This window comes from Silene latifolia, chromosome 2 (assembly GCF_048544455.1).
Source record: "Silene latifolia isolate original U9 population chromosome 2, ASM4854445v1, whole genome shotgun sequence".
Classification (NCBI taxonomy): domain Eukaryota; kingdom Viridiplantae; phylum Streptophyta; class Magnoliopsida; order Caryophyllales; family Caryophyllaceae; genus Silene; species Silene latifolia.
Window position 1 is genome coordinate 120,802,001 of NC_133527.1, and position 16,581 is coordinate 120,818,581.

The 16,581-nt window shown below is 35.9% G+C and overlaps 1 protein-coding gene across 1 annotated transcript; it reads left to right on the forward strand.

The window, feature by feature from the left end:
• Positions 1-1,432: 1,432 nt before the first annotated feature.
• Positions 1,433-4,035, forward strand: LOC141630140 (uncharacterized). The gene is made up of 8 exons (XM_074443012.1): positions 1,433-1,891; positions 2,029-2,145; positions 2,223-2,313; positions 2,400-2,471; positions 2,569-2,667; positions 2,850-3,201; positions 3,318-3,402; positions 3,776-4,035. The coding sequence occupies exons 2-6, from the start codon at positions 2,123-2,125 to the stop codon at positions 3,051-3,053; spliced, it is 489 nt and encodes a 162-aa protein (XP_074299113.1). The 5' UTR covers positions 1,433-1,891; positions 2,029-2,122; the 3' UTR covers positions 3,054-3,201; positions 3,318-3,402; positions 3,776-4,035.
• The last annotated feature ends 12,546 nt before the right edge of the window (positions 4,036-16,581 follow it).

Consider the following 16,581-nt stretch of genomic DNA (forward strand, 5'->3'; position numbering starts at 1 on the left):
TGGTAAACTCAAATTTGAAAATGAGGATGAGTTGTGGGCAGCTTTTGTTAAATTAGAGATTGCTTTGGGAAAACGGCCTGCAAATCAGACAAGTAATGTTAAGGAAAAAGATACTCATGTATGGCTTCAGATCCTGTTGTCGTCAACACCAAGGCAAAGTCAGCTTCTCCTATTATTTTGGACTCTGAGTCGCAAGAGTTTGAGCCACTGAATTTTGAGAAAAAAGCAAAAGCCACAACAGTTGTTCGTCGGTCTCCACGGTTTAAACACCCCTCCCCTCCAAAGTTTACACCTCCTTCCCTTCCATTGGATAAGGATTTTACCCCGCAGCCATTTACATTACTTAGTTCAGAATCACAATCAAAAGGAGATGAGTTTAAAAAGTTCTGTGAAAAGGCTGTAGATCTTGGAGACGGAGTTGATGTTGTGGAACCATTTGTTGTTGAACCCATTTCTTCATTGCCACCAAAAGAACCAGTCCCCATTACGAGAGCAATGCTTAAGAGAAAGAGAGTTGAAACACAATTTTTCAGATCCCCTTTCCTTTAGAGAAGTATTCTAGTTGCTGGGAATTTGAATAAATTTGAAAAAGATGTATTGGAATATGTATTTTCAGAGTCATTTGATGGAAGGTATGGATTTTTTTTAACATTGTCCATGAATTTGTGTTACATACTTGTTTTTAATTTGATGAATTTGTGTTACTAACTTTATGTATACCTGTTTTATCCAGTGAGATCCTATTCCAAAGTGATCACCATAAACTTAGTCGGGCAGATTTGAAGACAATAGTGACAGGTGATAAAATCCCTAAATCTCTCATACACGCTTGGTGTTTCATTTTGAACAAAGGTGAAACACGCAGAGCTGCCAGTTCACCGTATAGGTTGTATCTTCCGAAAATAGATGATGAAGTAAGTTCTATAACTATCTTATGATATTCGCAGAATTAGTCATGTGTATCTCTTCTGCAGTCATACTCACTGCATTTCTTACAATTTTTTTTTATCACCAGGATCCCTGTACTGCTACTCATACTGCCGGCATTGATCACAATTTTGAAGGAGCAAATCTTGTAAGTGAATATTGGGGTTTAGTGTATGTTAGGGTTTTGCATTAATATTTATTACTCAATGTGCCAGTTTCCTATTATTTTATCATCTGCTACTTATCTGACTTTTTTTGCAAACATGCAATTACAGATATTTGTTCCAATAATATCTGAGATGCCTTTTGTGTTTTGTTTTAACTTCATAACAATGAAGTTGGAAATTCTACATGTCATGAAGACAAAATCTGTCAACTATGCAACAACGATTCAGTCTACGGTATGTGACGAGGGCTAATCTGTTTATCATTCGTTTTTTGATTGTGTTTTTTGGTTTTCCTAATAATTTGGTTTGCTGAACTAATTTGTTAAATGCAGATACAATTTGTTATGAATTGCTTGGTCCAAAACAAGATTCCATCTATAGAAGACGTCAAGGAGCTGGTAACAGAGGAGTATATTCCGAAATCAAATTTGGGTAACGGAGTTGATTCCGGAATTTATCTCATGCGTTTGTTGGAGAAGTACAGAGGTGCTAGAAATGGTTTTCTTTTGGGTCTAAACGATGCAAGTTGTGATTCATATAGTATAAACTCAGAGTCTTAGGTTTATTTACTTGATTGCATTGCTTTAAATTGCTAGATACATACATCTAGCTAGCTATATACACTCCAATTATTTTCTAGATACACATAATGCTTAACATACATTCCAATTTGTTTTGTAGCACAACCAACTTAAGCTTTTTGCTACAAGAGTTTGCTCTGAATTTTGTTGTTTCAACGGTAATCAACTGAAGGATAAAGTCTTATCACAAGCTGGATCTTTGTGTTTGGATATAAGGTATCCTTCTATTCCTTTATTAAATATAATCAGAAAACATTTGAATGAAGTTGTACTTATCAGAAACTGCATCTTTGTGTTTAGTACTCAAGAGTTGGCGATAAATTTAATTGTTTGATTTGACACTGATTTTCTAGATTTAAAGCAGTTGACCAAGAGCTCCAAAATAGAAGACACTCACAATGTCAACGTCAACGTCAACTTACAGATACGAAACTCCTTGGTGTTGTAATGAGAAGGGGTAAAGACATCGAGTAAGTTGTTAAATTGATAACATATTTGTACAATTAATTTTGTCGATGCACTTTGTTCTAATTATATTCATATGTAGTTTAAATGAGATTCTTGTGCAAACTGAGTGGATGGGAGTGTGTCGAAAAGCAATGCAAAGTTTGCAAAATCGTCACTGGGGAATGGATTTGGTAAGTACATAGACATTTATTTTTTATTATTTATATTTATACTGATGTATGTGTGACATTTTTAGAATATGATCCTTTATATGTAGGTGCTTAATATGTATGGTGTGACGTGCACATACGATAGAAATGATATTCTCTACTTACCATCAACAGTGCAGGTAGGTAATTAAGATATACTTGTTGTTTCAGACTCAAAAATGTACCTTTCTGATGTTTTAGTAGTCCATATCTATAACCCATTTTTTTTATTTTTAGTATGATAAGCCCTCATTAAGTCCTAAGAATGGAAACATTGTCTGGTGCCCTCATCTTAAGATGCACTACAAGCCTGAAAATGGAGCAACTATTTATAAGGTAAATTATTTAAAGAAGTGTTTGCAAACCTACTTTTTTTGTTGAAGTGTTGGAGTGTCTATTGTTGGTGTAACCTCCCCTTCCTGAATATTCTTTTTTGTTTGGTGTATTTATGGCTATTTCGGAATGAAGTCAACTATGTTTTTGACAATTCATTTTTGACTTTTTTTTTATCTTTATAGGTTTTTTTCACGATTGGCAATGGTAATCATTGGTTCGCTTGTATGTCTGACATCAAGAAGCAGGAAAACTATATTTTGGACTCATGCAAGCCAAATACAAAAAATATAGACGATATGGAGGAGTATAATTCTTATATGGAGGATATCGTCTGGACTCTACTCTTGGTGTTATATTTATGCTTTGTTATTATCAGTTATGATTGAATTAAGCTATTACTATTTTGATGATTGTTTGTCATTCAAAGGTATTCCATGTTGGAAATCAGTTAGACCACCACAATGGTTACAATCATCTAAAGGGCATCATCTTGTTTCCTTCTGTTATTGTGAATGTACCTCAGCAAGAAAACACGTAAGTTTTCTTTAATATCTCCTTTTTTATTTTTATATATTTGATGGCAGTATGGAATTCTAATTTGTCTCTATAACAGATTGCAGTTTTTCAATCTCTCACTGTATTTTGTGTAGTTATGATTGCAGACTATATGTTATGAAGTTTCTGGAAGGTGCAATAAAAGATCGGAAATTATGGGAGGACAAGAACTACTTCAAAGTGAGTTTAATGGACTTGATAATTAATTTTGTTATATTGTACAGTGTATTACATACACTGAAAAATTTGGTAAAGCAAGAAATTAATTATATAAAATCATATATAACTTGGTGTCCTATGGAAGAAGTAAAATGACCCGTGACTATATTTAGCCTTTTTTCACACTAGCCTCGTATACAACCACACAAGACAAAATATATACGAGTAATTGAGTAGGTCTCACACGTGAGATTGTCTCATTCAAAACCTGAAGATATCTGTAACTAATGGAGAGTCCCATTCTTCACCAGCAGCAGTAATGCCTAGCCAACATATTGTTTTTAATTTTCATTTTACGTGTTTCTAACTAAATTTGTGTCATTTTATTTTGCAGAATATCATTGCTTATCGTCGAGAAATTATGCTTAAACTACTAAAGTGGGAGAAAAATACTCTGAAGTGAAAATTTGAATATCAGGCAGTGATAGATGTGTGCATATAAGTGGATGAATACACAATTTTATGGCGATAGAACATGTCATTAAGGTGTTAGTTACACTCATTTAAACTAGTGAATACACATCTATGTGAGACTAGTTACACGTCTCTTTTGTTGTGTATCAAGACTACGTGGATACAAGGCATAATTTTACCTTCAAGGCACTATCGTTTTGCTATGTTTTGCCTAAACAAAAGGGGAGGAGGGACTGGGGGGAAGAGGACAAGGGGGCCGTTGAAATAAAAGTGGATACACATCTCATGTCTTCTAGATACACATCTGCTGCTGTGTAGATACACATAGGGCATGTTTATCTGAAAGACCCTAGGGAGGCGAATTAAAAGCGGATACACATCTCCTGTTTTCTAGATACACACCTGCTGCTGTGTAGATACACATAGGGCATGTGTATCTGAAAGACCCTAGGGTGATAGTTACTGATGCGTGCAATTTACATACGATATTTCCCTTCATTTAGCACGCATTTTATTGGTTTATTACGACCATACACTATTATTTCCTCCCATTTCTCGCTACTAGGTCAGTTGTGTGACTTGTGCAGGTTTTAGGTTCGAATGTGTGATTATGAGCCAAAACCCATTAATTAAGGAAGGAGATGAGTCCGTGTTCGACCTTGTGTTAGAAGCTGTAGACGAACGACCGGTGAAGAGTTATTGTGTCGATCGACAGGACAGGTGTGTCGATCGATAGAACAAATGTGTCGATCGACAAGACAGGTGTGTCGATCGACAGAACAGGTGTGTCGATCGACAGAGGAAGATGGTCCATCGACATACCTGCCGTCGTCACAGGAAGATTTATTTTTGGAGCTATTGATGGCTGTCGATCGACTTAGTGTTTGTGTCGATCGACAGGGTCCAAGTGTGTCGATCGACATAGACTTAGTGTCGATCGACAGATGCTTCGTTGGCCGAGATTTAGCTCGTGTTTGGGCTTTAGTTACTTATTTGTTTTATCTCTTTGGACTTACTATAAAAACACTAGAAAAACAATTCATTAGGTTATCTTTTATTCTATCTTTGGCTGCTAAAAAACGGAAGTACGTAATAATTCTCTACAACTTTTAGATCTAGAATTTCTCCCTTTTTCTCTATTACTCGGACTCGGATTCCTTTGGTAATTTTAATTCCTCTTCCCCTTTGTTCTTCTTTATTAATTATTTCTACTTTTCTTACTAGTCTTATTAGTTTAATTTATGCTTATTAGTCTTTAAATTAATTTCATCATGAATTCTTCCCCTTTATCGTCTTATTCAATTGTTATTGCAAATTCCATTATGAGTAGCTAAACCTCCTTTTGCTAGGATTTAGGGGAGCCATGGATTGAGACGGTATTAATTAGGTAATTATATTAGTCGATATAATTAGTCTATGTTGTTAATTGTGACATTTAATTGTGATTAATTGGTTAAGTCGATCTAATTGATTAATTAAGTTGGTAAACCCCGACCTAAGATCGAAAGTGTAACACCCCGTGTTTTATAATAATATTTTATTTGGAAAATTATTTATTAAATTATTTATTTAAAAGTTTATTAATGTATTTTGGAAATATATATTTAAAAGCTTATGTCCTCTATTTTATTATTTATCGTTTTAATTAGATTAGTTAATCCTCTTATAAAAGAAAACCCTAACCTAGCAACTAGGTTGCTCATTCTTTTGATTTCACGTGTGGTATGCCGCACGCCTCTTTCTCCTCTTTTTCTCTCTTAGGTTCTCTTTTCTCCCTTTGACTCCATTGTTTTATATCTTTTCTTCTTCCAAACTCATCACAAATTATATTTTCACAATCCTTGCTCTTACCTCTACTTCATATTCATCTCCAAATATTTTATTTAGAATTATTTCTATGGACCTTTAGACCTACCTTTAAGGTCTCTTATTTTTAATGGGTAAAGAAGATAAAGAGTCTTTTATGGTGTTTTCATGAATTTGGATTCGTGCATTCTTAATGTCGATTTTGGGGACGTTGACACGTGTTGGAGACAAGAATTTGTTGGTCGTATTCTTTATAGAGGTTTTCATTAATCGCTAATAAGGTAACTAGGTGTTTCTCTTTTAATTGTGTTTATGCCAATTGATGTAATTAATATGATTTAATGATTGTTTTGTATGATTGGTACATGTTGGATTGTTTATTATCATGTTAATTATGTTTTCGCATGTTCGTATATGTTTTTATGCAATAATTATATATCATATATTGCTTATGCGTTAAATATGGGTGTCATGAGCGTAATTAGGGTTTACGAATGAAACCCTAATAGCGGCATGATAGGCGGCCAAGAATGCTCTCCAAAGTTATAGCTAAAGCTAGTATAACATTGATGATGATTCAAGTGTTATAGCTGAAGTTATTACAACTTTGGGTCGTTACTCTAGTTATGGTTGTTTAAGGTATAACCTTGGAAATATGAATCCAGGTTATAGCTGAATCTACTATAACATTGAAACACGAGTTAAAGTTATAGCTGAAACTAACGTAACCCTGAGATTATGGCTCAAGGTTATAGTTGAAACTAGTATAACTTTGAGTTGTGCGTCAAGGTTATAGTTGAGGTAATTATAACTTCAAGTTATATATGTCGAAGTTATAGTCGAGGCTAGTATAACCTCGCATCCAAAGTTTATGTTATGACTAATTAAGGTTACTATAACATTGGTTGTTAGTACTTGTTTCGTATGTTGTGTTGTATTTAGTTATAGTATAACACTATGTTGTATATGCCTTGATTACTCTTGTTCACATGATAAGTAGGATAGTCAGTTATACTATCCTATGAGTTGAGCCGTGACGTTGTTCACGCATGTTGGTACAGTCAGTTATACTGTGCATTTGTTTGTTGGCTAGTGGTATAGATTACGTGCGGTATCAGTTATATACCAAACGGAATGAACTAACGCCACCCATTAGGGGATTTATTTGGTCTATGTTCGGGGGTGGCCAGAGTCATCAGTTTTATGCTCTGGGTCCCGAGTGTCGTTCGGTGTACAGTTATTGCATCGAGGGGTCTGCCCAGGTCTTAGGCACATAGGCAGTGGTGATACGCTATACATAGTACCGTGGAGTATCAGTTATATACTTCACACTGACGGGGAGTCAGTTATATGATCCGTCAGTCAGAGTATCAGTTATATGCTCTGACATGTTAGAGTGTCAGTTATACGCTCGAGCCGGTGTTCGTTTTATACTCTATGTGTATTGTGTGGAAACATTAGTTATATGCTCTAATCGGTATTATGTGTGGTGTTCACCCTATTCGTTATGCTTTGTTGCTAGCTTTATGCCTTATGTTGCTATTGTTGATTGGTAATGTTTGTGTCTCGTAATTTGTGGTTTCATTTGAGGTATCATTTTTAAAGGATTATCTTAATATGCCTTCCTTTGGTACTAAGTTTACGTTGGGTTTTCATGAGTATAGATGGTCTCACATGTTTACTGGTTTTATATTTCAATTGTTAATGATTGTTGGTTATATTCAATTGTTGTAAACATGACTGAGAGAGCATCTAGTTACTCCCGACTGATTGTCGACCCCCATTCTCAGGTTATTCAGATGATTGTTGTTTTGGATGATATCTTGCTGGGAAGTATTGTGCGGCAAGATGAATAATAAAATAGGAGTTTGCTTTATGTTTTAAGAACCTTGAATAATGTATTAGTTTGTTTTGGATTTAGTGGCGAACCGGATCGGTCAGGTGTTTCCGCCACCTTGACCCTTTTATCATTGTTATACTCTGATAATTCATTTAATATACGTTTTTCCTTTGTTTTATAATCCGGGTTGTTACAGTTAGTATCAGAGCGAACATGCTCCCAACTCTCGCTTAGTTAATGACTAAAATAAATTGACTTAGTAAATGAGTGAGAGTAAATGGGGTAGACACAATTAAGGACTTGTTTGTTTATGCGTTAATGTTTCGTATAATTATTAATTGTGTTACATGTGTTGTTTATGCACATGTTTAATTATGCCTTAATGTTTCCGATCGTTATTAATTGTTTTACATGAGTTATTTTTGTACTTGATTTTCGTTCTTAATACTTTGTATTGTTATTAATTGTATTAAATATTTTGTTCATGTATTGGTTTGTTTATGTCTTATGTTTATATCTATTAATTGTATTCAATGTATTCTTCATGTATGACTTTTTGAGCATGCGTTGTTGATTTGAAAGATGGTCGATTTTGAAAATGTTTCTTACATGTTACTTATTGTGCATGTGGTTACATGTTTGTCAAAACTTTTAATCCTTGGTAACCCGTGCTTTACTCTTATCGTACTTTCATCCTTTTGGTTCATTTGGTTGTGTTGTCCTTGTTTGAGGTGATTTCGAGGTTGATTCCCTTGTGGTTTCTTGAGGCATCAAGTTAGGATTGATTGGCAGGTTGGGATGTTGATGTATGAAAGAAAAGAGCGTTTATATTATGAGTTTGGTAACGAGGAAGCTTACTTTGGGATTATAGGTTGTTGAGGTGAAGTAACTTTGGGAATAGAGGTTGTTATGACGATGTTTCCTTTGGGATTATATGTGTTATGTTCTTTTATGTATTCGAGGAAATCTTTATTGATGATAGAGGGTGATGATATGTGGCATAAGATGTATGATTGTGGTTTGACAATTTCACTAGAAGTGAGATACATGAAAGGTGGATTGATCTTGTGGTAATATTTGGGAATATTGTGGCTTATGCTCTTGATGGTTAGACTTGTTAGATTTTTGTCTTGTGTTAAAGGAACAGTTATGCGAGTTATTTATGGATCGAGAGTAGAATGGTGGAAATGAATTGAATGTTATCGTGGAGTTTAGATTAAGCATGTTGGGAATTTTGGAGACTATGCTCGTCTTTAATTGGGAGACCATATTTGAGGAGTAAGAATCGTTAATGTCTATTAGTGAGTTATGAAAGATTTTATTATTTATCCGTTGAGGAGTTATTTAATTATTTTACCTTTTTAAAGATTGATTGAAAGAGACGAACTGTAATTTATGGACTTGGAAGATGTTAATGTTAAAGTGTTCTAGCGTTGCCTTAGTGAATGGCCATGTTGACGATGATTATAATGTATCGTGGTGTTCATATTTTGAGGGTACATAGATTGCTAATGATTGATCCATTAAGTGTGATTAGATGGAGTTCTTGAGAGTGGAAGGACTTGAGAGATGAAGGTCTTGAGAGTTGATGATCTTGAGAGTTGATGATCTGAGGATTGTAGGGATTGTTGAGGGGCAATTATAAAGAGATTTGTTGGTCCTGAGGTTTTATGGATATATGACAAAAGGATGTTACGAGACGTTTTACCTTAAGTGATGATTGTACGATGATTTTAAAACCCTGGTTATCAGATTTATTTATTTTATCTTAAGGTATCGTCTTCGCGTAGATAACCCGTTTTTGAGTCGCCTATTCTTGTCCTTGCACGTGTTAACCATACCTCTTCTATTTGAGCCTTCAGACCAAAGGTTTCTTATCTTGGTCCTCTATATGTTTCATCTATCGTTGCTCTCTACTTATTCTTTATTTCAATTCTAGTTCCTTCTTCTTTGAACTTTTGAAATTATCCTTTTCACATTGATTTCTCTCTAAGCTTTTACTTCCTAAAGCTATATGTTCTTTTGCCTTGTGGTATCGCACGAAAATGTTTTGTTTTGGTCTGCAAGTTATTTATTCTTTCATAGTAACTTGAAAATGTTTAAAATCTCTTTAGAACTACTTGTGATCATCTCATAGTGGAAGTTTGGATCCTTTGGCGAGCGATGTTAGATACTTCGAGTTTGATGTTTGGTTATTTGAGGCTAAGAACATAGTATCATAGTTGGATGCGAATATGAATTGGGATAACATTTAAAGTTTTGGAGAAGGAGTATTAAAGGTCTTATACTGAGCTAAGAAAGTTTGAGTATGTTTTACCTTGAGGGTGTATAGATGTTTGTTAGTTCTACGTTAGATGAAGTGTTTTATTAAGAGTATGAGTGATTTTTGAAGGACACAGATTTATACAGTCTTGTTGTGGTTATGATGTCAGGATGATATTCATGGATATTAAAATGTAACTACAAATTGAGGTTATAAGTTTGGTGGTTATATGAGCACAAGTGATGAGAGTTGTATGGTGGTGGTATTATTATTCATTGTGTTGATGGGAATGCGTTCTTGATGACAAGTATGTTGTAGTACAATAGGTACTAGCTTAACTAAATTTATGTGGTTCCTTGAGTGCTTCATAAAGTCGTGATCATAAGTCTTGAAAGAGAATGATTGGGTCTTGCGAGTGCGGTTGGTGATGTTGCCATGAGATTGAGGTTGGATTGGATTTTGACAGTTTAGTCGAAGTTTGAGGTTTGAGATTGATGACTTTGGATGCTAGATATATATCGAGAATCATCGAGATTTATTTAAGCCTTTTGAGCTTAAGAGTTGTGATTGGTAGTAAGCACTACTCGCTTTGGGGATATTAGAGTAGGAGTGATTCTAATGACACTCGTGAGTAAAAGAGTTTTCTCATTTGAAAGATGTTCTTTGTTTAGAGATTTATCTGTTTGGGGTTTTGGTTAATGTCAGATCTTGTCGTGAATGGTAGGTAAACTAGAATTGGAGTATTTGTTAAAGGTTATGTGGATTTGGAGTAATAGTAACGAGTTCACAATTTTGAGAGATTATATGTTGTTTAATGATGGTTAATGGTAGTTGGATGAGTGTTTGAAATATGAGGACTAGATGTTGGCTTAATGATGATTTTGGGTTGTGATGGTATGAGTTTGAAGTGACTTTTGAGATTGTAAAGTGAATGGAGATGATAATAACATTGAGGATTTGGGATATCTTTTTCTTTGGTTTGAGTTTGGATATGGATCAGAATGCGCAGCGGTTAGGATTCCGAGATAACTTTTATTGATGATCACTTGTAATTCTTACCTTCTTTTGATCTTATCTTTGAATTTCAAGTTTCGAGGATGAAACTTCTTTTTAAGGGGGGTGGATTGTAACACCCCGTGTTTTATAATAATATTTTATTTGGAAAATTATTTATTAAATTAATTATTTGGAAATTTATTAATGTATTTTGGAAATATATATTTATAAGCTTTTGTCCTCTATTTTATTATTTATCGTTTTAATCTACTTTTGGAAGGGTTAAATGTCCGGGCATGATTTGACTATTTAAATTTAATAATTACTTTTCTAATATAAGCTCTCCTTACGTTTTAATATGGTCCAACCTGATTTATAATCAGATAATCCATTTTATGAGCTAATAGACCTAGCCCATTAGTTAATCCTCTTATAAAAGAAAACCCTAACCTAGCAACTAGGTTGCTCATTCTTTTGATTTCACGGTATGCCGCACGCCTCTTTCTCCTCTTTTTCTCTCTTAGGTTCTCTTTTCTCCCTTTGACTCCATTGTTTTATATCTTTTCTTCTTCCAAACTCATACACAAATTATATTTTCACAATCCTTGCTCTTACCTCTTCTTCATATTCATCTCCAAATATTTTATTTAGAATTATTTGTATGGACCTTTGGACCTACCTTTAAGGTCTCTTATTTTTAATGGGAAAAGATGATAAAGAGTCTTTTATGGTGTTTTCATGGATTTGGATTCGTGCATTCTTAATGTCGATTTTGGGGACGTTGACACGTGTTGGAGACAAGGATTTGTTGGTCGTATTCTTTATGGAGGTTTTCATTAATCGCTAATAAGGTAACTATTGTGTTTATGCCAATTGATGTAATTAATATGATTTAATGATTGTTTTGTATGATTGGTACATGTTGGATTGTTTATTATCATGTTAATTATGTTTTCGCATGTTCGTATATGTTTTTATACATTAGTTATATATCATATGTTGCTTATGCGTTAAATATGGGTGTCATGAGCGTAATTAGGGTTTACGAATGAAACCCTAATGGCGGCATGATAGGCGGCCAAGAGTTCTCTCCAAAGTTATAGCTAAAGCTATATAACATTGATGATGATTATTACAACTTTGGGTCGTTACTGATACGAAAGTTAAGAACTTTCGTTAATACGCGGAAGCAATACCAATATAACGTGAACAAGAATAATGGCAACGTAGGGTTTGTACTCCAATAACAACCAGCAACACACCTACTACCAGGCTCAAACCAACGAAACAGAGGGATATTTGAACAGTCTAGACCTATAGATTGTTCAATAAAGATCAATTCGAAAGACCTATTACCAATTGATCTAGTTAATAGTTTGATCGCGTCAAACACTAACCTGAAATTTGGATCGAGAACGCGTCGAATCCGGAACACAGTTTGCAAGCAACGTGGGTTTTCTTATTTCTTAACTTGATGAAAAATAACCTAATACAACCCTCTTATATACTTTTCCTAAGCAAATTGAGTTGATTTAATAATAAGTAAATAACATAACTTAAATACTAACTTAAAGAAACTTTCCTAATTTCCTAAATGGTTAATTGCCTTATTCTGTAAATTCATACAAAAATAATAAAGTAATTAATAAGCTAGCAAATCCCGACTTTCTAGCAATACTAGAACAACACATCAACCCTTGGGTACTTGTGCAAAGCCACCCAACGCTGCATCTTCACCATCTCGTCATTGCTCACACTTGACCAAGCCATTTTTTGGATCAGTTACTCTAGTTATGGTTGTTTAAGGTATAACCTTGGAAATATGAATCCAGGTTATAGCTGAATCTACTATAACATTGGAACACGAGTTAAAATTATAGCTGAAACTAACATAACCCTGAGATTATGGCTCAAGGTTATAGTTGAAACTAGTATAACTTTGAGTTGTGCGCCAAGGTTATAGTTTAGATAAGTATAACTTCAAGTTTTATATGTCGAAGTTATAGTCGAGGCTAGTATAACCTCACATCCAAAGTTTATGTTATGACTAAGGTTACTATAACATTGATTGTTAATACTTGCTTCGTATGTTGTGTTGTATTCAGTTATATTATAACACTATGTTTGTATATGCCTTGGTTACTCTTGTTCACATGATAAGTAGGGTAGTCAGTTATACTATCCTATGAGTTGAGTCATGACGTTGTTCAAGCATGTTGGTACAGCCAGTTATACTGTGCATTTGTTTGTTGGCTAGTGGTATAGATGACGTGCGGTATCAGTTATATACCAAATAGAATGAACTAACGCCACCCATTATGGGATTTATTTGGTCTATGTTCGGAAGTGGCCAGAGTCGTCAGTTATACGCTCTGGATCCCGAGTGTCATTCGGTGTACAGTTATTGCATCGAGGGGTCTGGCCAGGTCTTAGGCACATAGGCAGTGGTGATTCGCTATACATAGTACCGTGGAGTATCAGTTATATACTTCACACCGACGGGGAGTCAGTTATACGATCCGTCGGTCAGAGTATCAGTTATATGCTCTGACAGGTTAGAGTGTCAGTTATACGCTCGAGCCGGTGTTCGTTTTATACCATATGCGTATTGTGTGGAAGCATTAGTTATATGCTCTAATCGGTATTATGTGTGGTGTTCACCCTATTCGCTATGCTTTGTTGCTAGCTTTATGCCTTATGTTGCTATTGTTGATTGGTAATGTTTGTGTCTCGTAATATGTGGTTTCATTTGAGGTATCATTTTTAAAGGATTGTCTTAATATGCCTTCGTTTGGTGATAAGTTTACGTTGGGTTTTCATGAGTATAGATGGTTTCACATGTTTACTGTTTTTATATTTCAATTGTTAATGATTGTTGGTTATATTCAATTGTTGTAAACATGACTGGGAGAGCATCTAGTTACTCCCGACTGATTGTCGACCCCAATTCTCAGGTTATTCAGATGATTGTTGTTTTAGATGATATCTTGCTGGGAAGTATTGTGCGGCGAGATGAATAATAAAATAGGAGTTTGCTTTATGTTTTAAGAACCTTGAATAATGTATTAGTTTGTTTTGGATTTAGTAGCGAACCGGATCGGTCAGGTGTTTCCGCCACCTTGACCCTTTTATCATTGTTATACTCTGATAATTCATTTAATATACGTTTTCCCTTTGTTTTATAATCCGGGTTGTTACAGAAAGCCTGGTAAGGGTTAGACCTGTCACACACATTAGAGTGCCCTAGTAAGTTGCGAGAGCCCGCTAGAAGCATTCTAGGGCGAATAGCGGACCGAGAGGACCTTTTCACTGCCCTATAAACCGGTAATTGAGACTCACCATTGACCCTACCTATGACCCATAATAATCCATGGTGAACCGATGTCCTAGCTCCTTTCTCTTATATTTTTCTCGACTTAATTTCTCTCTTTAAACCTTTTATTTTATTGCTTTAGTTTAGAACACAAATCAAACAAACCCCTTTTGGTTATTTAGACAAACTTAATTTGACACGTAGAACACTAAAAGCCTCCCTATAAATACGATCCCGACTTCCCTAGCTATATTAGTTAGAGACCAGTTGGTTTATTTTTCATAGGTTACGACAGCCTCATCAAATTTTGGTGCCGTTGCCGGGGAGGCGACGCATTTCTCTATTTGTTTATTTTAGTTTGTCTCTTGTCTCAAGGAACCGGTGTTCCTTGAGACCGTTTCTCGTATTTCAGTGCTAGTTTTGTTTATGCCCAGGTCTTTTAGGTCTGAACTCATACCATTTGACCCAGAACCAGAAAGGACTCTCCATGCTAGACGAAACTTTTGGAAGGATATATATCAAGCAGAAGACTTGAGTACGCTTGATTTTTCATACACAACATTTCTTGCAGAAAATCAGTCTTTTGAGGAAGACACGTCTACTTCTGCCCCTACTACCATCATGCCGACTTTAGCAAGACACTCTGAGCCTACCCTCGCCTCTCTTCCCAAGGGATTCAAGCTCCCCACCTCGGATACTAGTACTTTTGAAATTCGCCCATCTTACATTAATCTGGTGGAGCGGAATTTATTTGTAGGGGGAGCTGGTGAGGACCCAGCTAAACATATGGAGAAGTTTGTTAATTACTGCTGCTCTGTTCCTTTGACTGCGAGGGTGACTCAGGAGCAAGTCAAACAAACACTTTTCCCCTTTTCCCTACGAGATGATGCAGCGGAGTGGCTCCGTGACTTGGATACGGAAGCTCATGGTGTCACATACTGGAATTCGTTAGCTCTTGCTTTCTACAAGAGGTACTTCCTACCCCAGAAGACTAATGCTCCCCGAAGCCAAATTACAAGTTTCAAACAAGGTCCTGATGAGGACTTCAACGAGGCATGGGTTCGTTTTAAACGACTAGTTCGTTCTGTTCCACATCATGTTTTCCAGATCTGGTTCCTTTGCAATCAATTCTACAAAGAGCTGTATGACGATCATAGAGCCCTACTTGATTCAGCTGCCAACAGAAGATTCCAGGACAACACTAATAATACTAATGCCTGGAAAATAATTGATCAGATAGCTACTCACACATCTGAGTATGGTAATCCAAGAGGTAGCAAAAGAGGTGGTTCGTCTAGTGCAATTGCAACTCAGTTAGAGGCTCTAACCGTCGAGATTGCCGAACTAAAGACAGCTCAGTCCTTGGGAATTCAGCAGACAGTTAATGCTTTAGTTCAACAGGAGGTCCCTTGTGAGCGATGTGGTGCCCATGGTCATGTTGCAGCTGGATGTATGAGTACTTTGGAACAAGTTAATGCCTATCAATCATTCAAGCAAGGTACTCCGTATTCCAATTTCTTTGCTGAGAGAAATCAGAATGTGTTCCAACCTACTCCTCCGCCAGCCAATCCTTACATTATCCCTCAAAATCGTGGTAATCAACCACAAGGGAACTTTAATAGGCCACCTCAACAACAGTTTCAACAGATGCAGCCTCCTCCCCAGGCTTCAAACAATGATCTATCAGATATTAAAGCCTTGTTACAACAGTAAATGGCTTCTTCACAAAAGCAGGAAGCTTTAATCGTTCAGTTGTTGGCTCACAATAAGGCCTTGGATAATCAAATTGCCCGGCTATCGAGCGAAAATACAAGTAGGCAGCCAGGTACGTTGCCGTCTAAGCCAGATAAATCTCATGAGACGGTTAATGTTATACATCTTCGAAGCGGTCTAACTTATGATGGACCACTAATGCCTAAGGAAAGTGACGATTTCATTATTGAAGAAATAGATGTTAATGCTGAAGTTGAGATAGACGACCAAGTGGCGGCTGATTCGAGCAAGGATGGTCGATCGACAGACGTACCATGTCGATCGACGGGCATCTCTGATGAACCGATAGGATTTGTTCGTAAGTCAACTGGCGTTGCTGATAAGTTGACTGGCGAAGTCGTTAAGTTGACTAATACAAATAAAGGAAAGAAGAAAGTTTCTAAGACACAAATAGCTGTTAAAATTCCGTTTTCTAGGCGACAGTTGCATACCAAGCTTGAGCAACAATTTGGGAAGTTCATCAAGCTGGTCAAGAATCTCCAGGTATCCGTTTTATTCACCGAACTCATTACTCAGGTACCTTCTTATGCTAAATTTATGAAAGAAATTTTGACTCGTAAGAGAAGTTTTGATGAGGTGGAGACTATTGGTTTTAAAGAGGAGTGTAGTGCACTCCTACAAAACAAATCTCCACCTAAGTTGGCCGGCCCAGGTAGTTTTTCTATCCCTTGTTCCATAGGAACTCATACTATAGATAATGCTTTATGTGATTTGGGTGCCAGTGTCAGTGTCTTA

Bases quoted from the DNA above. Each gene is read 5' to 3' on its own strand.
- LOC141630140 (XM_074443012.1), top strand. From the start codon at position 2,123: ATGAGAAGGGGTAAAGACATCGA. The intron at 2,146-2,222 runs GTAAGTTGTTAA...ATTCATATGTAG, and splicing joins AGAAGGGGTAAAGACATCGA to TTTAAATGAGATTCTTGTGC. The intron at 2,472-2,568 runs GTAGGTAATTAA...TTTTATTTTTAG, and splicing joins ACTTACCATCAACAGTGCAG to TATGATAAGCCCTCATTAAG.